General features: G+C 38.0%; 1 protein-coding gene across 1 annotated transcript; it reads right to left on the reverse strand.

Moving 5' to 3' along the window:
* cdyl (chromodomain protein, Y-like) lies at nt 1-25,815 on the reverse strand. The gene is made up of 7 exons (XM_082174388.1): nt 25,446-25,815; nt 6,650-7,421; nt 5,483-5,745; nt 4,951-5,123; nt 4,631-4,841; nt 3,011-3,154; nt 1-2,574 (listed from the first exon to the last, which is right to left on the reverse strand). Exons 1-7 carry the CDS (start codon nt 25,470-25,472, stop codon nt 2,416-2,418), a joined length of 1,749 nt encoding a protein of 582 aa, XP_082030514.1. The 5' UTR covers nt 25,473-25,815; the 3' UTR covers nt 1-2,415.
* Between the last annotated feature and the right edge of the window lie 220 nt (nt 25,816-26,035).

Consider the following 26,035-nt stretch of genomic DNA (forward strand, 5'->3'; position numbering starts at 1 on the left):
AAAAGTAAAGTATATCAATTTATTTGGACCAGGCATTTCACAGCTGTTACATGTTCTGAAAAACCTAAAAAAAAAAATCTTTACAGATTGTACAATTTATAGCATTTAGTATATCAACTATAAGAAATAAGCCTTGCCATTATATATATAAAAAAATCTAATTTGGACCAGCATTTGTAACTAAAGGCAGATCACATATGTACACCTATGCTAAAATTCAGAAAATGAGGATAATATATAATTTTGTCAGTGAAGTGACTGGAACAAAGCAATTTTTCCCTCAGGTATAGTCCGTAATGTTTTACATCAAACTGCAACACCCTGTATACAGAATTCAAAATTTAAAAGGAGTTCCTGGTGTTTTGGACTATATTTCTAAATTCAATTGTGTTTTTTTTTCAGGTTATTAACAGATACTGAATTGTAATCATCACAGATCAAACTAATGTTTCATTGACATCAGTTTACCAGAGTTTACATAACATCACATACAAGTTAAAATGACAAAAATTAATGTCACACTGCACTTCATAATCAAATATAACCTGCCACATTGTTTTGAAAAAGTAATTCAAATAACTGAACAAAAGCATTCAATATGTATAATAGTAAGAATGAAAACAATTATATTTTCACAATCATAAATATAAATGCATAAACAAGAATTAATTTTACAAAATCATTTGGGAAGGGAAAAACGTACACAACCATCTGTTATTCCATGTTATGGAACCACTGCAGCAAAGTCTATCTATGGTCAATAAATACTGAATAGAATTAACAACATAATATAATTTACACATTTTATTGCTGGGGCTGAGCTGATTTAATTACTGAATTGAATTTTGCTTACCTGTAAAGTATTGAGTCAGACCAATTTAAAGCAAAAACTTTGGAGCAGAACATTAAAAAATAGTGCATAGATAACTGTACCAGAAACATGATTTAGAACGAGATTTTCAAAACGAGTAAGATTTAAACTAGACGCTTCATTGCTAAAAATCATATTATGGATTTTGAGAGGTAGAACTGGGGAATAAAATATTTCTACATGTAACTTTTTGCAAAGTCACATTGTTAAGCAATTTACGTGGACAGTTTCGCAACCCATTTTCCAAAACCAACTCCATTCCCACCCACAAAAACAAACCAAAACTGAAAGATAGCCATTCCATTTAATAATAGTGCATACTAGCTAGTAACTACATATGTTTGTGATGAATTTCAGTAGGATCTTCCCTTAGAGATGGTTGTTTAATCTCCAGGGCTCGTCTGATGATACAGCAGTCCAGTCTGTTTGAACCAGCAGAAAAAAAAGGATGCAGATTTAAATCGCCAGCACCCTTTATTGACTCATGAGGAACATACCCCATTCAGTTTCATAATGTCATAAGTTATTAAATTAGAAATATTGTCAACATTTACATCAAAATTATTTGGTGGTATAATGTTACTCCAAAGCAAACAGTTTGTACGCCGAGAACATACAAACAAAACTATAATTAAGCTGAAAACTTTTAAAATGAAGCCAGCAAAACATACAAATGTTAACTTTGATACAAATAACTGTTAATTCCTACTAAGCCAGCGCCTTGCAAATCCACATGTACTTAAGAATTCATTTTGTTCACTTTAATGCATTAGTAGCTTTCAAGTCAAGATGATGCTAGAAAAGAACTGATGCTAAATCCCTAAGCACTGGTTTCATTTTCATTGCTGTCAATGTCTGATCTTCTTCTCTCATAAAAATGACTACAAAGGGCTGACCGATGTAAATGCCTGCAAGATTTGCCTGAATATTCAAGGTGAACAAGGCTTGAGATGTCTTCTAATTGATGCAATAAAAGTACCAACTAAAAAAACCCTGCTACCAGCTATAAAGTCTTGATTATAATGGCAATCTGTTAGTTAAGGGGTAACCAAACTGAGACGAGTGCAAAATTCAACTCATTCAAGTCTCAGAAGTCTTAAATTACACTGACCTTACTCATCTTTTCTCAATCAGTCTGCATAGGAGGCATGTCGAAAAATAGCCCAAAACCATATTACCTCTATGACAAAGCAATTCTGGACTTCAGTCCTGATAAAACCGAGATTGAGCTGAAGGATGAAAGGAATTTACATGCATCGAAGCATTTTGTCCTTCACCACAGTGCCTAGAGAAAGATGTGCAAGATTCATCACAAACTTCGCATTAAAGTCATTATCAAGTGTAGCAGAATGAGATGCTGCTTTCTGCAGTCGGATGAAAAGGAAATACGTCCTGGACGAAGATGAAGTTGCGGGTTAGACCACGCCAGTCTTCCTCTGATGGGGAGTTCCATCAAAATCCTAATAAAAATGACAAACCTTGTCTATATAACATCAGGCACTTGAGGATGGAGGTTTTTGACACCCGTAGGATATTTTATCAATTTAGAATTCATCTATTTTCTTCTGGAGATATTTGAGTATGGAGTCCATGCCCTGAGGAGAGCCCCAGACCCTCTTAAGTGCCTCACATTCCCTCTCGTTGGCCTGCTCCAGGGCGGCCCGGTTAATGTTCCTCACCAGTGCTTTGGACTCGCGCAGAACCTTCAGTGTTTCCGGCAGCATCACCATGACAAAATAACATGAGGGGAACAAAATAAGGAAGAAAAGGAAAAGAAAGCACATGACTTATGGATGTGGATGCATTGTGAATTTGTAAAGAAGTCCACTGTTATCGCAACTGCATTTCAACACAAAATACATAAATGTTCCTCATGACGTACTAATGATTCAAAATCCTCACATGTCTCAGAAAGGTTTAAAAGACTGTAAAAACAGCAGAAGAATCACAGTTGAGGATCTAACTTATTTCCAATTTATTCTAGAAAGACTGTGAAGATTAAATGTACATGATCTAAAATGAGACACCATAAAAGCAAAAAAGAATCAAAATAAAAATGAAAGGTTGAAGGGAATATGTGAATGTATGCTTTGAGAAAATGTGACAGGAAAAAACAAAACAAATGAAAAGATGACTTACAACTGAATTACAAGATACTAGCTCCTTAATGCGAACCATGACTTCCTGTGTGAAGGTCCCTGGCCACAGAACCTGGGACACGAGTCCTTTGGCACAAGCTTCCTGAGCAGTCAACTTCCTCCCGCTCAGTAGCATTTCATTAGCCTATAGTGACGGGAGAGAGAAAAGGAATCAGAATGAAGAGACAATGAGAAAATGCACCCGTGTCACCTTATTTATTAGTATTTTATTAGACATTTCAAAACTTCATTCTTATGTTTAAAATTGTGTGATACTCCTTAAAAATAATGTCTTAATAAATTGTATATTTATTGTTAGCCTTCTCAAAGTAATATATTGAGTTTCTGTGTGTATCTGACGATTTTATCAAGTGAAATGATGAAGAGGGAAGAGACTCAAGAGCTGATCTGGTAATTAATGTTCATGTGGAGAACATGAACGGCAGACGCTGAAAACACACGTGATCGAGTATGTGTAGTGGATGAATTGCGGAAATCAAAAGTAAATCTATCAATATATAATTGCCAATATAAATGCGTAATTATTTGCCATGTCAATAAAGCACATTAAAACTAAAGCAAAGCAGAAGGTAAATTCACAGAACCAAAGAGAATGATGGGCCAGCAGAAAACTTCAGAAAAACATAAATAAATATCTGAAATATAACTTATTTAATGTTAACACTAACTATTCTCCTCACACAGTATAAATGTGTTTTTAATATAAAAGGGAAAATTGACATCACCCTTTATTCAAATATTTGTAAAAATGTGTTAATGGTTTTGTAATCATATTACAGTAGTTGTAATTGGAGTCAATTGTTATAAATGTTATAAACGCAATGAAACCTACCAAATTGTGTGGACAATTTTTGGCCAGACTGTCATACAAAGAAAATATGAACATGCAAAAACAAGAGAAAACCAACAAAAAATTTGATGACTGCAACTCCTGCGAGGACTTCAGATGACGCAAACTCTGAATCAACCAATGCAAAAAATGTATATATATCTTAATAATTTGTTAACATGTATTCATTACTTCAATTAGCTCATTGTTTCAGCCTTAAATTAATACGCTGTTAAATTACTGCATGATTGTACATGTACATTTCTGAAATACATAACTTGGACAATGTCACCTCTGATAACAGATCACTCTAAATTGCATATTCGGTAAAGCTGCTTTGAAATGATATGCATTGTGGAAAGCGCAAAAGAAAGATTTATCAACTGATTATGATGTAGTCAATGTACACTTTCCTTTGAGCTTTTTGTTTTTCTATGCATTTTTTTATTTTCATAGTAAAATAAAACCTTTAGCTGTAGTTTGCCTTATTTTGGCAAATCATTTTCAGATAAATACCTTAACTAAATATAAAATATTTTCCATTAAACACACCATTGTATGCATATATGTGTGTGTGTTTGTGTGTGTGTTTAATGGCAAAATGAAATAAAGCCAAGAGATTTCAAAATATTAGGGGGTTCTTGGATAGTTCACAATGTACTTATATTATAAATGACAGGTCCTAGAAATAAATATTGATAAGTTGGATATTAAAGCGTAAAAAGCCTTAAATGAGTCTTTCATCCAGACCCACACTATTGATGTACTGACCGAAGCAACTCCCATGATGAGAGGGAATGTTACAGAGGAGCAGGCGTCTGGAGTTTGGCCAAAGATTGTGTAAGGAGTCTGGAACCAAGCTTTCTCATTGGCCCAGATTACATCACACAGGGGCAAGATGGACGCTCCAAGCCCAATAGCAGGCCCATTCACGGCGGCAATGATGGGCTTCTTGAACTGGATGAATGTGTTGACGAAAGTCCTGAAGACAACAGAAAACACATTGCCTTATCTATAGCTACTATTACAAAAGAGTTCACCAAAATATAATAAAATACCTGTTAAAATATTTATATTCTCATCATTTTTACCTGATTGTCTCCGCCATTTTGATGCTTTCTTTTTTCCTATCATCTGTGAGCCGTCTAATAAAGTAGATGAAGTCGAGGCCAAAGCAGAAGACGTTTCCCACGGCGCCCAGTAGAACAAGTTTACTGTCATCAGCTGCAGCTGTGGCCATGGCACTCTGAACCTCCTTCATTACCTGAAACACATTTGAGTAAAGCTTTATTTTTATTACAGTATGAGTAATTTCATATAACCTAGTAACACCATGCCAACGTCAAAATGTGGCTAGACGTGTCAAAACTAAATCACTTCCATTATATTCACCCTTCTGCTAGACAATCTGAAAAGTACTTTATATGTTTTCTGTATGGTGTCAGATATTTAAAAAAAATTTATTTCTACTGTCATACCACCCAGTCCTAATTCAGAGGATGAGGTATCAGATGATAAAAAGCAATGAGTTAAATGTCAGGATACTTGAAAATAGTCAAATTAGCGTGGGTTATTTCTTCTTACATGCAACTTTAATATAAAATGTGATATATCTGGACTCACATCAGGATTCAGTGAGTTGTTCTCAGAGGTCTTTGTAGAAAACAGAATATGTGTAAAGCCATCTTGTTTCTTAACTACAATGTCCCTGTAGCGGTAAGCACTCTCAGTTTGACGAACACTGAAGCGCAGTCGTTTGTCGAAAGTCGCACTGTCCCCAAAGCGCCTTTTGCCTGTCAACCCTGAACTGCCCATCACTCCTGCCGCACCACTCTGTGTAATGGCCGTTCCGTTTGCCGACGAGGCTTCCATGAAGGCTGTCACTCCTATGAAACGACAACAAAAGCAAAAATGTATAAATAAAAATTATATAAATAAATCATATTATATATATATATATATATATATATATATATATATATTTTTTTTTTATCATTATTATTTTTTATTATTACATCTATTCAGCAAGTAAAGGCATTTTCTATTCAATGGTAAAAACATTTGTAATGTTTCAAAAGATTTTGAACTTTGAACATAAAATAATCCTGGAAAAAATTTATCACAATTTCCACAAAAAATATTAAGCAGCACAACTGTTTTCAATGTTTCTTGGGCACCAAATCAACATATCAGAATGATTTCTGAAGGATCACGTGACACTGAAGACTGGAGTTTTGATGTTGACAATTCAGATTTGTCATTGCAGTAATAAAATCCATTTTAAAATATATTTATATAAAATCTGCATATGAAAAGGGCGTACAAGTATCAACACAAATTATTACAATCATTACCACTCAGACCTACTGTTATATTGCATTAAGTGGCATAAATATCAGGATGTGATTATTTTCTTCTGTTATACAAAGATCCCAACATGAGAGTAAAATCAATACCATCGTAAAAAAGTTATTTTCGTCATAATATTATATTATATTTCATCATAATATTCGTCACAAGATCAGCACCGTCATAAATGAGTATACAGCTTTTGAATCCACTCCAGGAGGTACCCTCAAAAATCATTCGAAGTTCTGTAGCAACACATTTGCTGTCATTTATCAAGTGCTTGATTATTACTGTTTATATTGTTGCTCCATGACTGGAAACACACAATACAAATCAAATTATTCGAGTATGACTTAAACACACTAAAACTTCAAACTAAAGCCCTCTCTCTTAAACCTCATTAGAATGTAATGTTCTCAATGTAAGTTAAGCCGACTGTACCTTTCCCGTTTAATGTGCGGACAGCAGCTGGGGTAATGGGAATCTGTGGTGGCGGAAGGGCCGTTTGCGTCCTGGGCCTCGTGCCCATACGAGCTCGCTCCTCTCCTGGCACACGCACAGCTCCGGTGGGCTTCTCCAGCAAGGCCACTTCAGGGGGCACAGCATCAGGCTCTTGGTCTCCCTGCTCCAGACTGTGTGCTGCCTCACTGGGAGACTCCTCGGTATCAGTGCGGCTGTTCATTGGGCTCTTTGGCACTAGGATTTTGATGCCAGATTTTGTTAGGTCCATACTACGGCGCAGTGCACTCATAGTGGGTGCAGCTGTTGGCGCTGCCGTAGGGACCGTGTCAGTGACTGTACCCGTGCTACTCATGCCAGCCGAACGCTTATTCTTCTGCTGCTGTGCGTCGCTGTCGTTTGGTGAGTGTTGTGCTGGCTGAAGCCGTTTTGTGGAGGGTGTGCTTGAGGTCTGTGGAGAAGTCTTCGCTGTGTTAGGATTCGCTGACGGCTGCTGAGGCCTGTTGATCTGTTTGCGGGCATTGATGTTAGTGTTGCCTCCGGCTGTGCTGGGAGAGCTCCGCGTGGAACGGAGTAAAGATCCGTCTTTCTGCTTCTCGCTGTGTTGCCGATTAAACTCATGGATGAACTCGACGCAGCTGGACAGGTGACTCTCCGGCTCCCAGGTGTCTCCCTCAAAGCCATAGCCTCTCCAGCGGACCAGGTACTCAGTCTTGCCCTTTTTGTTCTTGCGCTTGCCAACTACTCTCTCCACCTACAGAGGGACATGAAGATATACATTTATGTTAAATAATAAAGTACTGGCAAGATTGAAAGACTAAAGAGTAGAAGAAACTGTTAACTTGTTAAGAAATTGCACTTTCTATGAATACACTTTTTTAACGATAGATCAGTGGTCGGGAACCTGTGGCTAGTGAGCCACGCATTTGACAACTGCATTTACTTACAGATTTGATTCTCGAAATGTTCTGTTCACACAGCAGCTTACAGTAGCGGCTTGAATACTTTCTGTATTGAACGAGCAACCAAAGTCACAAGCCTGTATTCTATTCTTGCACCTGTAACTATAGTAAAGTAAATATCAAAGATGTCCATAATACTGGAAATTATCAGACAACACGGTGCAAGTTCATCAGTCAAATCTTAATTAACCGACAGCAGCTTTTATACCCGAGTGGAAAGCAAAGCATTTGAGTCACGCACAGACCACACAAAATACCACACTGCTCCGTACTGTAAACCCTAATATTGTCATTACTAAAGCAATCAAGTTATCATAACTTACCATTACTTAAAACATCACTTTTTGGCATCATAAATTTAATTGACTCATTTGGCAGCCAAATCTTATGAACTAAAATGAAAGTGTTCAGAACTCAAAAATACAATTTATTTTAAAGATTCGCTCTTTCTCAGTTAAATCTGATTGGTCATGCACGCATGAACTAACGGGGGTTGGTAAATATTTGGTCTTTGAGAATTTCTGTTACGCAGCGTCTCTGACAAACTCATCGTTAAGATGAAAGGAGTAACCTAGGAGAACGTTAAATAGGCTTTATGTCGAATCTCACATGAACAAACAGGAAAGGATGTCTCATTGTCTCCGCTTGTCAGAGAAAGTGTTACCAGCAGTATGAACTGACAGCGATATCTATGGACTTTCATGTTAATCAGCAAACCCAGCTAGTTCTTTTTATTGCTACCATTTTTTAAATATCTAAATGATTAAATATCTAAAAATATCTAACGAAACCCATACAAAATACTTTTTTTTGTAAGAAAATTGAAGTGGGCGCTCAATTTCCCAGTCTCAACTCTGCAGGACAGTGGCCCTCCGGGACAGAGTTTGGACACCCCTGATTTAAAATATAAGACTGTTTATGGCCTTAAAGGAGAAGTTCACTTTTGAAAAAACTTTTGCTGATAATTTACTCACCCCCATGTCATCCAAGATGTCCATGTCTTTCTTTCTTCAGTCGAAAAGAAATTAAGGTTTTTGATGAAAACATTCCAGGATTTTTCCACATATTATGGATTCCATTGGGACCCAAACGGTTCAAGGTCCAAATGACAGTTTCATTGCCGCTTCAAAGGGCTTTAAACGATACCAGACGATGAATAAGGGTCTTATCTAGCGAAACGATCGGTCATTTCAAAAATAAAATAAAAAGTTGACGTTTTATAAGCACAAATGTTCGCCTTGCTCTGTTCTGTGATGCGCGTTCGTGACGTCACGTAATACGCAATTACGTTGAAAAGGTCAAGTTTGATGTGTTTACAAATGTGCGGAAGGAGGACCATATAAACATTTTCAAATGTATTTGTGTCAGTTTATCGTTTAAAATGCCCATTTCGTGTGCGCATCCTGAGTGTTTTAATATTAAAAAGCCAAAAAGAACATTTTCTTCAATTTTTCAAGCGTGACCTTTTCAACGTAATTGCGTATTACGTGACGTCACGAACGCGCATCACAGAACAGAGCAAGCCGAACATTTGTGCTTATAAAACGTCAACTTTTTATTTTATTTTTGAAATGACCGATCGTTTCGCTAGATAAGACCCTTATTCATCGTCTGGTATCGTTTAAAGCCCTTTGAAGCGGCAATGAAACTGTCATTTGGACCTTGAACCGTTTGGGTCCCAATGGAATCCATAATATGTGAAAAAATCCTGGAATGTTTTCATCAAAAACCTTAATTTCTTTTCGACTGAAGAAAGAAAGACATGGACATCTTGGATGACATGGGGGTGAGTAAATTATCAGCAAAAGTTTTTTTAAAAGTGAACTTCTCCTTTAAATTTGATCAAACTGAATTGAAGACTTTTAAGGACCCTTTGAACTTGAATGCATGAACCAGGTCATGGAATTGTGATTAAATAATTGTTTCATCAGAGTTTCAGACTGGTTTTGTGAACCAATCAACCAAGTAATTGAAAAGAATTGATAACAAATAGAACGCGTAAACTAATTTAAGACGTCTAATGATTATTAGCTTAATTATCTAATGATAATTAGCTAATTCTCTCATGAAAACATCAGAGAGGGCTAAAACAGGTGCAGAGATTTTCAGTGAATAAAGTCTGTTCCTCACCCAAAGCCATCATTAGGGTTCAAAAGACTTTGAATTCAGCACAAAATCTAAGTCTTAATTTATTTTGAAGCTGTCCCAAATGATGACAAAACTGACCAAAACTGTCCCAAACTGACACTTGTCTGAAGAGCGGATTTTATCTTCCATGGGGTAAGACATTTAGGCTATGTTTGAATTTGCGCTGCCAGAGAAAGTGAAAATAAAATCACCGGCTTGTGTGAAACGCGCTATACAAATAAACTTGACGCGCCTTGCCAAGTCTAATAACAAACACAAATGTGCATGCAATTTGACGTGCATGCAAAAAGTTATCTGTCCTACACCGTTTTTTAATACTTTCCCACAGTAAAGAATGCAAATATAATAGGCCAAACTAAAAGCGTACCGAAAACGTTTATAATACCCTGCAAAATGGGGGAGATGTGAGTGAAGATTTGGGAAAAGAAACAAGAGATCCCATGTCCAGTGGAATAATGAATGGAATATTGTTAAATTTGCTGATAATCGGGTAACCAGATCGCAAAACAGAATACAAAGCCGACAAAGCTTAAATTTATGGGCTCACATACCTCTCTTTTTCGGCATGAATCCAGAGGTTTCCATGGCTGCGATGTAACATTTAATTGCCAACCTATTATTTCTTTTGTAAACAAAGCATTGTGCTTCACTCTTAATATTCACGTAAATCAGCATTTACATACCAAAAAAAAAAGAAAAAAAAAAGTGTTTCGGCATACCGGCACAGCCCTAGTAAATGATGACTAGTGTCTTTTTACAGGGCTGCTGTCTCAGTCCAAGGCTATACTTCCTGTTATGTTGCTGATGATACTACAGTAATAGGAGTGATATGCAGTAAAAGTGAGACTATACGGGAATGAAGAGGAGCTTATAACTAGGAGATGTCATGACAATAATCTGACTTTGAATGTCAACAAGACAAAAGGACTCTTTGTGAACTTCAGGAAACCCAGAGAGTGTGACTCCTCAATCAACACCAAAGGCGCAGCAGTGTAAAGTGCCAGCAGCTTCAGGTTCCTTGGCATGCAAATCTCTGCTGGCTTGGTTTGGTCTCACAACACTGTAGCTCTGAATAAGGCACACAAACATATGTGACCAGTCACGGAAAGTAGGGACACAAGTTGGTTCTGGGGCATTTTGAGTTATTCACATATTCTGAAAGTGTAGTATTCAAGCTTTCCAACGATGTGTAACACATGGAAATCTGATACTATTTGGAGAAGTTGTGGCCATTTGAAGGTAGGCACTCAAAAAAACTGAAATGGTAGAAATCTGCTTCTAAAGATTGGCAAGTTCTCACCTCTCTCTCCTGCTGGGAGTGACAATAGGGCTCATTTACATCTCATTAAGATAAGTCATACCCCCTGTAAAGCTCCCCCGTCTCCCCCTCCCCCTGAATGTACCAATTCTACAAATTCTCTAAATAAAACATCTCCAGTTAACTGGCAGAGCATTCATTTCGTTCATTTTTTAAATAAGATACTAGCGCTGAAATTTGTTTTTTTAAATCAAGTGATCAAAGTGCTCGTTGTTGCGGCGATCGGAGATACAGTGAACGGGGCTGTGTGGCTCGCGCGCACACTGCATTGTCTTCACTCGACACGCGCTTCAATCCGTTGCGTTGCTTGCGGATACTCTCTATTCGTTCTGTTGAAATAACAAAATAATTCAAACGTTTGCGTGTCCCTGCTTGATATACAACCACTGATGAACATAATCGTTTTGATGAGAGAAAAAAACGACGAGAAAAAAAAAAACCTATACAAGGGTGGATTCGAACTCTCAACCTCTGACACGGCTGGCGAACGCTCTACCAACTGTACCATTCATATGCACGTTAATCACATAGGCGGATCTATGTATTGACACTGACAACATGTATTAGGCTACATCTCAAATTAAACCCCATGTAACCTATTATTTAAATCGATTGCTGGACATCGTAATGTTATTGGCGTCCATCTTCATTGAATTTTGAAATCAGATAGAGCCGGCCAGAGCGCTGCATAATAAGTAGCCACGCCGGCTTCAGTATGGAAATACACACCGACAATGACACGCCCCTACTGCGTGCTAGAATCTCCGAAAAACAAGCTGGTTTCAACATCAAAATGTACGCTTTTAAATATACCAATACTGCTATCTCAAACATGGAGAGGCTTCTTCGTGATCTCAACTAACAGATTCTGCAAAAAAACGAAAATCACCAATTTTGAGAAAAAAAACGCTTCTTTCTCATTTTGCTCGAAAGTTGTGCTGCCGACTTGTGTCCCTGGTTTCCGTGACGGGTCACATATGTGCTTTCTTAGATAAGCAGGAAACAGCTTCACAACTTCTACTACAGCATCAGAAAAAGTATCTGTTGTGTAGTACTACCAAACACAACTGAGAAACCAAAAGGCTTTATAATGTACTCAATGCAATAGTAAACCCAACTATTATCAAAGGCTCTTGAATCTTGCTCTTATTTTTGAATGAACTATCAAAGCTTTTTCACTGCTGAACATCTTTTCAAAAGCTAACTACAACCAGTGCATTTGCCCCAAATGCCCCAATAACCAAACAGAAAAAGGGAGAAATGTTGTTGTTTTTTGGGCGATCATTGTTTTCATGATTGACCGTCACTGTCACGTACGAGTACTCGTGCCCATCCCTAATACACATATGGTGCTGAAGTCTGGAGTGGAAGAACTTGACTGGCTTGCAAAAAAATTAAAATAAAATCTAGTCAAATCTAATCCTTTTTGTATCTGCTTTATACATCTTGCCTACTGCTTGCAGTACCTGGACAATGTTTGAATCAAATAATTGAACTATGATATCATAGACCACGTGTCAAACTCTGCTCCTGGAGAGCCACTGTCCTCCAAAAAACCTGCCTATTCATGGGTTTCATCAGGTTCCTTTCCACAGGTGTATAAAATCAAGCACCTAGATTATGAATGCAGACTGCATTGTGCTTGATTAATACACCTGTGGAAAGGGACCTGATGAAATCCATGAATAAGTTTTTCTAGAAATCCTAAAGACCTTGATTAGTTGGATCAGGTGTGTTTAATTAGGTCTGAGCTAAACTCTGCAGGACAGTGGCCCTCCAGGAACTGAGCTTGACACCCCTGTCATAGGGATTTTTACTGACCGGATAGCTATCTGATTTTTTTAAATGGTAACTTACATTTACACTTGGCCACATAAATGTGTCTCCGCAAAATAAATATAAAACGGATATAAATCTTCAATTTCCGTGCTATATACAAATTTATCAGAGTACAAGTCAACGAAAGCAACAGATATGAGCTGCATTTTATTTATCATCAGCTAATTTCAAGATCTCGAAAGTATTTCGGAGGGCATTACACCTAGTCTTTTCATGATCGGATAGCAGCAGAGCAGCCTGCCTCAGCTTGTCAAAAATGCCTTTTTACTGTTATGGTGATAATAAACGTATAAACTAACATTGTGATTTGCTTGAAGTATATAGAAATTAAAGTTAAGGCTCCAATATCTTCCTGAAAATCCCCCAAAAAGTCTGTTGGTGCCTCAGTGACTACTTCGCTCAGAGAAGTGGTCAATCATGACGCCACACCCCAGATTTTATAGAATCAAATAACTAACTAAAACTAAAATTATTTTAAAAAATTAAATGAACACTTGAACTTACATCGTGATAAAAACTACCTTAAATGACAGAAACTATCTTTGGAAAAATGTAAGTGTTTTTGATTGTTTAGTTTGTCTCACGTCCCATTACATTACATGGAGACCTTTACAGCATCCAGCCACCTGGGGGCGATCGACATATTTTGGCTTCACCTTTCAGGACTTGTGTAGCACACTTGGATACAACGTGTGGTTAACTCACTGTCAGTGAACAAAAAACCAAAAATACTCCAAACATTTTTCTAAATTAACTTACAAAGTCAGACATAGGGATGGGACGATTACCGGTTTCACTATAAACCACGATAAAATTTACTGACGGTTAGTAATATCGTTTAAAATTTAATTATCATTAAAACCGTGTTTGATTATCGCGATTTTTAGATCCTGTCCAGTCAGCAACAGTCTGACGCAGGCTCGGCGCGCAATGTTGTTGTTTTTTTATTCAAGAAGGAATAGCGGAAGGCAGTGACAGCGCTCGGGAGATTTTTCAGCCTTTTAAGAGAATCAATTCTGAGGTGTGGTCATATTTTGGCTTTAACAAAAGTCCTGAGGCAAACTTAATCGAGGATGGAAAACAATCGTTCAGACAAGATGATCACAACAATATTATCAAACTCTGTAAACAATAAATCAACTCTGCTTTAATTTTCAATACAATTAAAAATGGAGACGCAAGACGGCAAGTTATTTGAATGAAACGAGAGAGCGCGTGTTGACTTTTATAGATGTTTTCTCTCAGTTATAAGCACACTCTTCACATACATGTCGAAGAACGAATGTTAAAAGGGAAAAGAAAACACTCTAAAACACGCTACAAATCAAAGTGGAAGTAAACACATTATAATAAAACAACGGTCAGCAGTAGAGCGGTCATCTTCTTCCTCTTAGCGCGAGCAATCTCACTCTCACTGTGCGTGCGCGCTCACATAAAAACAGCATGCATACAATAACGTATGCCATAGAAGTTATCTTAAAGGCACATCAACATTCATGTCATGAACACTACTTGAACACTACGTCAATAGTTAGAAGTTATCTACTAGGTGGCCGTTAAAATGGATGTGCGCGGTGTTATAATGCGTTGCTATTGACGACCGTCATTATAAGGAAGGAAATGGCACAGAATAGAATCTTGCTTTAAAAAGAGCATAGAGCTGCTTGTTTTATTTGTTGTTTGTTGATTTTCAAATATAAAACTTGTTGAAATGCCTTCAGTGTGATCATCATCTCTTTTTGAACACTTTCATCTCGTTTTAACAAAACCGTGATAATATTGATAATCGCGATAATTTTGGTCACTATAATCGTGATATTAAATTTTCATACCGTCCCATCCCTAGTCAGACAGGTAACCTGAAGGTTGTGGGTTCGATTCTAAATACCGTCAGGAAATGACTGAGGTGCCCTTGAGCAAGGCACTAACACCCAATCGCTCCCTGAGCGCCATAGCAAAAATGGCTGCTCACTGCTCCAGGTGTGTTTCCACATTTTGCAGTGGTAGGGACCAGTGATGCGCGGGTCAATGTATAAACAACCCGGACCCGACCGACGTTTTCAACTAACCCGGCCGCAACTCGGACCGCAAAAAAAAAGAAAGAAAATATTGTACCCGACCCGCTTCCTGACCCGCATTTTTTAAAAGTAGGCTAGTAAATGCATAGCAAGAAATACACATGACAAAGCCAGCACTTTGGTCATTATCTTTCATTATTTCGGCAACTTTGCTCTTTCTGTTTGTGTATTTGCGGAGCTCCCCAGTCTTCACCTTTTCTCTTGCCGCCTCCATCTCTACCTGCAGACTGAGCTCGTGCGTCATCTTCGCGCCAGTTATTCAGCCAATAAAGTGTAGGCCTATGTATTTCATAGAAAATTGCATGTGAGCGGAGTGGAGCGGGAGCAAGCGGGCGGATCTTGGACAGAACGCAGAGCGGCATTTTTAAAAGGATGGAGCGTCGCCCTATTTCCCGCTCCAATTTCGCTCCGCGCACACCAAGATTCTGAAGCATGCTCAGTCAAGCCTGACTCAGTCTACTGTTGATGATTGCAAGATGGATTCTATTTTCAGTCAAAACTCGGCTCAATAATGGAGTTCAAAAAGTAGGCTACTTCAAAAAGGAAAATAAGAAGTCATACAGGTGTAAAACTAACTATTATGTGGTAGAAGAAAACGACATCGTTTCAGGCCTAAAGATTAATTTTGGAATCTAAAAAGACACATCTCTCGAAAACATGCAGTGTGATATGTGAACACGCTGGGAAGAAAGCAAAAGGTTAGCAAATTGAATACGGTAACTTAAAGTGTAGCCTAAATTAAATACAGCGTAAAATGCAAACAATTGATACAAGCCCATTTAAATTTTAATCCTGCGCGCTGCGCACAAGTTCAGTTATAAGAATGTTGTCCTAATAGTTAATTTAGCCTAGGCCTACTTTTAAAACGTTTATGTATATTTATTTTATATTTTTGTTTATATAAATTTTATTTATATTATTAGGCCCATTTATTCGTTTTATTTTACTGCAGTTTGTGTGTACAATGGATATAAGCCCATTTAAATTTTAATCGTGCGCGTTGCACAAAAGTTAACTTATCAAAATTCTGGCCTAATAGTAAATTTACTTAAAAAAAATTTATGTAGGCTTTATTTTTGTTTATATAATTGTTATTCATATTATTAGGCCCATTTATTCGTTTAATTTTACAGGACTTTGTGTAGGCTATATTCCTTCTTACATAGGCCTAATTTGTCATTTGAAATAAAACATTTCTATTTGAAAAATGTTGTTGTTGCTCATTAGTTCTTTAGGAGGTAAGGCTGTGGTCTAAGCTACAGTGATATAGGCTACATGTAGATTTTTTTCCCCTTTTTGGAGCGAGCGGGGGGCGATTTGAGTGGAGCGCGGATCAAACTGCGTTGAGCGCTGATCGAGCGATAATGAGCGGAGCGGCCTGATGTAGCTTTGAGCGGGGGAGCGGAGGGGTGGACAGTTCCGTGAGCGATGAGCGAAGATTCTCACCGCTCCACTCAGCTTATGCTCTCTATACTACTATATAAATTACAAAGGTTTAATTGGCATCTTTATTTCAAACGACCCGACCGACCGCGACCCGAATATCATTAAAAATATTTTTGGAAGACTCGTAACCGCGGGTAACCGCGGGTGACCGCAGGCACCCGCTCATTTCGGATCAACCCGCGCATCACTGGTAGGGACGATGTGTAGAGACCAATCAGACATTGTTTTACATCTGTAGTGCGCTTGGATTGGATCAATCGCTCAGAAGGAAGATCATCACTCATCTACCTCATCTACCTATTGTTTCTTATTCTATGTAACTTTATTATTTTATGCTTTGTGGCATTTAAACATGAAAGTAGTTCTTATGTTCAGTAAAATGCTCAGATTATCTGTTTGGAGAGGTTTTTTGACTTAGGCTACCATGTTTCCTAATGCCATTTCTTTTGATTGCTTTGAGATATCAACACAAAATTTGGCCCAGATGCAGTTCACATGATTGTTATTGTGAATGTGAACAAGCTCAAACTTGATTTATGACCAATCATATGTACTTTCTAATAGTCATCATGTCAAGCATAAATATTAACAAAATAGATCCAATTGCATCACTTTTTCTGGGGTTTTCTCAGCAGAGTTGTGACATCGATGTATGCCATTGAAATAACATGAAATCATTAAAAATGCCTTTATGGTATAAGGGGTTAACAGTGACAGTCAACAGAGAGCTAGAGCCTGAATGATTGGGATCAGGATTGGTATCGGCCGATCACTATGACAAGAAATCGGTAGTCGGTATCGGCTGCAAAAATCCTGATCAGAGCATCCCTACTCTCCAGGACAATTGCCCTCCAGGAGCAGGATTGGAAACCCCTGGTTTACAGAGTAGAACAGAGCAGCTCTGCTCTGTTATTTTTTTAATCAATAATGAAACACTTTCCAGTGCCATTCACACTACAGCATAAGAAACATCAAGCTTGTGTCAAAGGCCAAACACTGGCCAATGACTCAAATTCAGTTTTAAATGAAAGATTTAGATTGCTTTAAGAAAATTTTAACAACTTGCATTTCCGGGTTTGAATGCGTACTCGTGTATGAAAAATATCTGTACACATGACGGACGGCAAAAACGTGTACTAACAACTATACATTATTTAAGCATATTCTCTATGTTAGGATGTTGATATAGCAACTGTTCATGTGTCTGTTCAAGTTTCATTCTTAATGTTTCTCCTTTTATCCAATATAAAAATTTAAACTATTGTCCCTCATAACTGGTGGTATAGGAGGATCTTTGTTGACATCTTTGTACGCATGCGCGAGTGGTTGTGTGGCAACAAAACAAACAGTATTGCGGGCAGTAAAGACGCGACGAGCATTTTCAAGAGAGTTAGCGGGCAAAATCCACAATATATAAGCACTTTAACATCTGAAGACCGGAGGAGGTTTGGAGAGAAGCTCAAAATTTGTATTGGTGACAAAATCGAAGTTATTCAAAGCCCATATGAGATCTGGGATGACAAAAAACGTTGGTCCGACTTGCCCGTGTCTTGGCCACCAATCTGCTGGGGAGACATTTATTCTTATTTAATAGAAACCCCTGGACCCTTCACTCATGAAAGATTAAAGGCTTTCAAAAATCTGGAGGCCTATGATTATTTTGTTTTTTCGAAAAGTTGGGCCGATCTTTTCTGCCAAACAGAAAGCAGTGATCGTGCTAAAAGCAGAGGTTAGAACAGCCTTTTCTTTTGCTTTTAAGTTTTGCGATCCAGAATAGCCCATTTTGATGTGAGGAACATAGTCTGGGTGCTGTGGATCGCGGTTTGGGACACCTGAATCAGAACGCGAAAACATATGACTCGGTTGATTTGACTCAGTTTTATTATTTTTTTTATTCAATCTTCTATAAATACATAGTCACTAAGACTTAGGCCTACCATGAACAAAATGAGCCTCACAAACTCGATCAGTAACGTTAGCTGCAGGAATCCAGGCTTTCTTCGGAGCGTCCAGGTTCAATCGCCTAATTGCACGCAACCATTTCTTTCGTTTTTCGCGATCCTTTTCGGAGGGAATTCGAAAACTTTTTATCAGGCCCCCAACGAGCCGTACTCGACCACACAGCAAGAGTGAACCATCCTCTTCTCTAAATCCTCCTCCAAACGTGCAAAACAATCAAATTACAGGTATCTAGAGGTATCTAGCGGTGTTTCCTGCCACACGATTCCCATGATGCAACGCGACAAACATAAACAATGACGTCACAAAAGATCCGCCTATAGCAAACCTATAAGCAAGCTAAATTGTTGCTAGTTTGACATGACAGAAGAAAACGGAAAGTTTTGGCGTGAACGGAAGAGTGTTGCCTATACAATACTCCCTCACCTCGCTCATCTTCCGAGTGGACATTTCTCTGAACCCGCCGCGAGTGACCGTGAAACGCATGCCAAATCTGAACTAAACGAAATGATTTTGTTTTCCTCTCCAGATATATATTTTAAATATATTAATTTTAAAATGTAACATGATGGTAATTTAAACACAGCCTTTGTAAAAATATAAAAGCAAAACATTAAAAACGTAAACGACTAGGCCTAGTATTTCCAAGTCGACCAGCAGCAGCAGCAGCGGTATAATCATATAGTCTCGCACATCCTTGCCACAGCTAAAAGTCCTATTCCCCAAAGATTCAAGCTGCCTGAGGAATTCAGCATAGTGACAGAAACTGCTGCAGGGCTTTCACTTTTATCATACTTTCATACTAGGTCTGACATCTTTTCAAGCATTATAGATTTACATTCCAACTATGTGTAAATGTAATATATACTTATACTTTAATAATTCTTATATACCATAAACCCATGCAAATGTTGTTGTAAATAATAGTAAAAAACTCACTTTTAAAAACTGTTGTTCCATTATTACCCCTTAGCAGATTTTGACTCATCTCCCTTTTCCTCCAATAAGTCTGTAGTTCACATATGTTAATGTCACAAATATACTGTTCCTCTTGTTCTCTTTATCACCACAGTGGATATATTTGTGATTTCTGTCCTAAATTTGATTCCTAAATCAGATTAGTCTCTTAATTTCAGAATCGATTCAGAGCTTAGGTTTTAACCACAGATAAAACACCCATATTCTGCTTGCTTCCAATTACACACACACACACACACAATAAAATAATCTTTCACAAAGTTGTGAAAGGAAAGGTGGAAGCAAATTACAAGGACATTCGTTCTATGTTAGTTCAGTTAGCCTATATGTTCTAAGCAGGGATTAAACGGACAGGACAAACCACATCTTATATTTCAAAATAGATCTGTGCATTAGTAAATATAGCTTATTATATCTCCTGCTGTCTATGACTACGTTTACATGCAGCCAATAACCCGTTCAAAACCGGAATATTAGCAATAACCCGGTTGCCCACGGCCATGTAAACACCGGCAAAAACCCAAATATGCTCATATCCCGGTTTTTAAAAACCCGAATATGATCCCTGGGGTACCCCTTTTCTAACCCGAATATTTGGTCATGTAAACGCGTATCGGCATATCCCCATCAAAAGGAACATTGATTTGTGTTCTGCGCATGTTCTATTCGCAAGGAATCTTGGTCTTTTGAGTAGAGACGGCGCATACAAAAACCCGCGTGCAGTATACCGGGAGTAAACAAGAAATAGAGGTAAACATGGCGAGATGCAGCATAGCACCACACTTTTGGAGCGAGGAGGAAAGCGCAAACAAAGGCGATCGCTATCTCCCCCGAACTATTCATTATCCGCGTGCTGCTGCTGTTGTTGTTGTCTTTGGATACAGGAAGAAGAATCGGAAATGACGCATATTGCGTCTTAAGCCCAATTTATACTTCTGCGTCGAACTCACGTCGTAGCTACGTCGTAGGCTGTGTGTAGCGCACGTACCCTTCGGCGTACCCTGACGTGCACCTCTCCAAAAATGTAACAACGCGTCAATTCTACGCGGACGCAAGCTCTGTGATTGGTCTGCTAGAACCCCTCCCTCGGGTTTCACATGGTCCCTCTGCATGGGTAATTGCGCGTCAACGCGGACAACGATGCAGAAGTATAAATTAAAACCAACGCGTTGCCTACAGCGCTAAAATTAAAATAAAAATTAATTAAAATTCATTCACAGCTTTTGAATGGAGACCGTTCAGATACTTTTAAATACTGAAAGCACTCTTCTTTGTTTATTGCTTGCAGTATGTTTCTATGTTCCTCTTTATTTACTACTTGCTTTTATGTTTTGAAGCTATATTAGTTTAAAATTCTTAACACTATATTATTTTTTTGTAAAAAGTGCTTATTCCAAGTGGGTTTGTCTAAAAACTTTTTATCGAGTTACTGCAGACAAACTTTAAGTTGGCATGAAAAGCCTAGCCAGAAAGTTTGAGGAAGTTTTAAAAGCTTGAAGTTTGAAGGTTTTTAGTTTTTATTAAGTTTTAGTTTAGTAGTTTTAAAAGTTTGAAGGTTTTCAGTTTAGAAATATTAGATTATTGGAAGCTTAAATGAGTCTTGATTGATTAGAAATAGTACATAGAATGGCAGCTAATACGCTGATTTCACACAGCCGTTATTTTGAAATCGAAAGCGAGGCTCCGGTGGGAAGAAAACCGGAAGTGTCGCCTTTAATCACAGGAGAGTCGTGAATGCGATGGCGTATTGTTGTGTTTAATGATGTTGTGTCAATTCTAAAAATGTACAAATATTTCTTTCATACTTTAGACTATATACAGTGAAATTCATTTATAAATATTTTTTTTTTTATATATATAATTCAGAATGTAAAAAAAGCAGCAGGAATGAACTATATACATATCCTATATTGGATATTAACATCCAATAGTGTAAATCGCGGCAGCAGCTTCAGGTTGGTAATCCAAGGCATTGTTGTTTATCTTTACTTCCGGGGTTCTTCCCACCGGAGCCTCACTTTCGATTTCAAAATGGCGGCTGCGTGAAATCAGCGTATGGAGTCTAATGGGCCTCTCCAACTGTCAAAATTTTAATTAGAATGAAAAGAAAGAAAGAAAGAAAGAAAGAAAGAAAGAAAGAAAGAAAGAAAGAAAGAAAGAAAGAAAGAAAGAAAGAAAGAAAGAAAGTTTTAAAAGCTTGAAGTTTAAAGTAGTTTATAGAGATGGATAGATAGATAGAAAGTCAGAAGATAGATAGATAGATAGATAGAAATTTTAAGATTTTCAAGTCAGTAAACTAATTAATAAGAAAAAGAAAGTAGATCAAGGTTTGTTTTGGAATCGGATCGTGACTCGCAGAATCGGAATCGGATCGTGGGGTGCCTAAAGATTCCTACCCTTACCATATAATATATTAAATAAAAATCATTAAATATACATTAATTCAGCACCAAGATGCCCTTGGGAAACACATACAGTTTTACTGATTAGGTTTATTCATCACAAGGGCAAAGTTCTCTAAGGCATGAGGGAGTCTATTTTCTGTAGTAATCAATATGTCTCAGACACTGTTAATAGAACAGAACAGTGAACGGCCACTTTGAGCATCCATGGTTCTGGAAGTGGAGCTTGGAGCGGCATTTAGATGAATATGTAAAAATGTGCTGCGTGCTTTCCTCTCAATAACAAAGTAAACATACAATGAAAATGCCCCCAAAAAAAAACCCAGCAGTTAAGAAAGCACCTGATCATAGTGACGTCACGTGGATACGTTCACACAAGCTCTACAATTCGACACTCCAGTCAAGTCACGCCACTTTTATTTAAATTGCACTTTATACAATAGATTGCTTAAAATCAAGCAGCTTTATTTAAGCTATTTAACTATTTAACGGATCTTCTATCGCCCTATAATCCATCGCGCTCTTTAAGATCAACTAAATTCAAGGCTTTTGGTCATACCTAGGATATCCAGAACCACCAAAGGAGGGAGAGCATTTTCACATTTGGCTCCAAAACTCTGGAATAGTCTTCCTGATACTGTTCGTTGCTCAGACTCGCTCTCCCAGTTTAAAACTAGATTAAAGTCGCATCTCTTCAGCCAGGCATTCATATAATCCTACAGTTCAAACTACAATCCGGCCTCTAGCTCATAAATGCCAGAGGAGAACTGGCCCCCGACTGAGCCTGGGTTCTCCCAAGGTTTTTTTTTTCTCCATTAGGTCACCTGATGGAGTTTTAGGACACCATTAGGTCACTTGATGGAGTTTTTCGGTTCATTGCCACTGTTGCCTTTGGCTTGCTCAGTTGGGGATATTTTGGGGATATTTAATTTAATTTTATCAATCAATAAATTCCTCTTGAAACAAACTTTGTTGTATTATTTTAATTTAATACTGTGAAGCTGCTTTGATACAATCTGTATTGTGAAAAGCGCTATTCAAATAAACTTGACTTGACAATATTAAACATGAAAACACTAGCCACGTTTCCATTACCCTTCAAATTGCGCAAATTGAAATTGCGAATTGAAAATACACCCAATGGAAACACGTCAATTTCGTAAAAACTCCCATTTATCGCAAAAAAGTTTACGCTCGCATGAGGTGGTTTTTCAGGCAATTCGAAAAATAAATATTTAGCAAAACTGCAATGGAAACAGTTTTTGCGCATTTACAGGTCACCTGACGTAGATGACGCGGTGTGTTTGGACAGAATACAAGACAGAGTTCTTAAATTCATAAAAGACAGAAGAATTACAAGAATAATGGATTCTAAACCTCAAATAAATGCCACAATCAAGACCTCGAAGCAGATGTGAGGGAGAAACACCCAGAAACACCTCATATGCCGCTCTCAAGTATAATAAGGGTCATTCTTTACCATTAATGCTTGGAAAACACACATACATCTCCGTCGATTAATAATCATGACTAGTGCAGTGGCTGGGATATAACGTTAGTACATAAACCTACCAACGTTTTAGTCACATAACATTGGTTAATTGACATTTAGAAAAAAATCTTATCTGTAATGGAAACGCGCCCAGTGTGTTAGAATTGGGCTATAACTTAATTTTCTACTCAAGAGAGAGGTTCTCCAGTGTGTTCATGGTTTTTGAACGGAAGAAATGAACCGGAGAAGATTTCCACGTCAAGGAAGGTGGAGCCTCAGCAAACACCTAGCCTACCTATTACATCATCGCCAGTTCACCACGGACCAAGGTAGTACGAAGGTGTTTACCAGCCCTCTAGAGTGAACTTTTCCAGAAGGTTCGCTAAGGAAAGCTGTTTCGAACTCCCGAAACGATCTCAAAATGAACTTGGGTTTGCCCTGATTTTGTCTGAATTACGTCACATTAGTTTGTTTCTTCGATTTCGCTTGAAGTATATCGGGGCCTTTTTACTTTAGGTGTATATTCTTTAGTGGAAATGTAGCAATTAAACAATTTGTCTAAAAAATTTGCTTGAAATCACAAAGACTTTACACTTCTACATAAGAATACCATTGCTATGTTTAACAACCTTATTGAAAAGAATATTGTTATTGCTAAAAACTGAGAAAATGAATGGAAAATTTACTTCCAGAACCTTTGCTTTCTATCACACTTTACACATTTGTATTGAACCCCAAATATTGCTTTAATAAATAGGCATGAACAATTTTCCTGACTTTAGAAGGCTGTTAGCAATAGGCTATATCTTGGAAATAAGAAATGAAGATCTTGTTACCTCATCACTCATAAGGTTAAAAGAAGGTATAGAACGGAAGAGTAGCCTGAACAGATTTTGAATAAAGTCCAACACCATCCCTTTAGTTTTATGATACAGTGGGAGTCAACATTTAGGGTGCAAATAAGTAAACATAAACTAGCCTATGTAATTTTACAGGTCTGCTGACCCAAGCCACAACAAAAAGCACCTAAAGTTCGAAAAGACGTGTATATGGATCATGACTAACAGTTCTGGTATTGTCATCATCTGAATGGAGAGTATTATCTAGGTGTTTGAAAATGGTGACATTATTCATACTGGTCTTTATAAACTGGTCAAACATGTTTGAATGAATCTGTTCTCTTCATCACTCCTTTATATCTTCTTCACACCTTTGTAAAGCTTTTGATCATATTATTGACGAATTTATCTCAATAAGCACATCAGTTCTAAACATATATGTAACGTTAGTCATTATATTCATTGGGCCAATTCTCAAAAGATAGGGGAACACAGTGCAACTGTATTTGACAATTCAAGCATTGATGTAAATGAATACTTTAAGTATATTCATGCAGCATAAACATGCAGTAAATATTGATCATTTAAAAATAAATCACCAGTTTTAAACCCTTATAACAGATCTATAGATGAGTATAATGTCTGTCAGTCCATCAAACAAGCCAGCAAGTGACACTAGACTTTCTAAATGCGAAATAATGCACCAATATTCTATCTATTTACTATAATAATATCACAAACAACAAAACTTGAGAATGATCTAAGTGGAAAATGAAACCAAGCAAAGGCGATCATAACACACAACCCTGTTGGATTGCTAGGAGACAGGCAGGTTGAAAGCTCTACAAGCGAATTTAAATTCACAGGTCCTGCTGAACAGAAGTCGAAACTAAGTTCCCGCAGAGCTGAACACACCATAAAGGACCGAGTTCACTTTCAGCTGTCCCTGTTGTGTCCATCAAACCACACAGACCTCATGGTTAGCAGCTAGCTTGATGAAGTATCACTCTCCCAAAGTGCCCTTCCTTCCCTCCCCCGCCGCCTCATCCACTGCCTCCACCAGCATCTCTCCACACTAAACTCCACAAACTAACAACAAAGACGACACTGGCTCCATACTACTAGTTTAGTTTGCTAGCATGCAACCTTACCGGTGTAGCTTTAACTAGTATTGGAGTGGGTAAGTCAGTTGTTAAGACTGTTTGCTAGTGCAGTCCACACGAGCCTTGGGACGCGTCGTCTATGTGCAACTACACACAAATATAATCGATTAACTGCGTCTAAACGGGCACGAACGGTAAAATCGCCGACATTCACCTCGTAGAGTTCCTCCGTGGCCATCATGTCACTATAATCTTCGACGTTGTGGCAATCCGTGAGGATTGTAGACACTTTTTCTCCTCCAGTTGCAGTTGTCTTTTTTGGCCTCTCCTCCTTTTTCAGTTGGTCGGGTGAGATGTGCTTGACCCGCACCGAGGATCTCTTTGCTGTTTAGTTCTCGCACTCAACGTCTATCCAACAACATTATAGTTAGAATAAAGCGTTTCATTCCCGATTAAGTCCAAACGAGCACTTTTGTCGGTCCAGGCGGCGATTTTCGAGAGTGTTACCGTAAACTAGTGTAGGCAGTGCTGATTACGCGCTCGCCTGCTCTCAGTTCTGCCACACAGGAAGTCTCAATCGAACGCAGATTAGAGTCGAGATGAGTTTGCACTGCCTGCAACACTTGATAGAGCTGTTTGTCGACGGTCATCTGTGTTTTGCAAATCTTTATCGGTGTTGATTTTTGAATGAAGGTCTAATGGAACATAACTGACGTAAGTTCGCAATAGTTTAAACAATAATCCATAGCTTTACGTGCCAGGTGACTTTAGCCCATGACTAAGTCTAAAACATTTCCATGAATG

Source organism: Leuciscus leuciscus (genome assembly GCF_965113295.1).
Source record: "Leuciscus leuciscus genome assembly, chromosome: 6".
Lineage (NCBI taxonomy): Eukaryota > Metazoa > Chordata > Actinopteri > Cypriniformes > Leuciscidae > Leuciscus > Leuciscus leuciscus.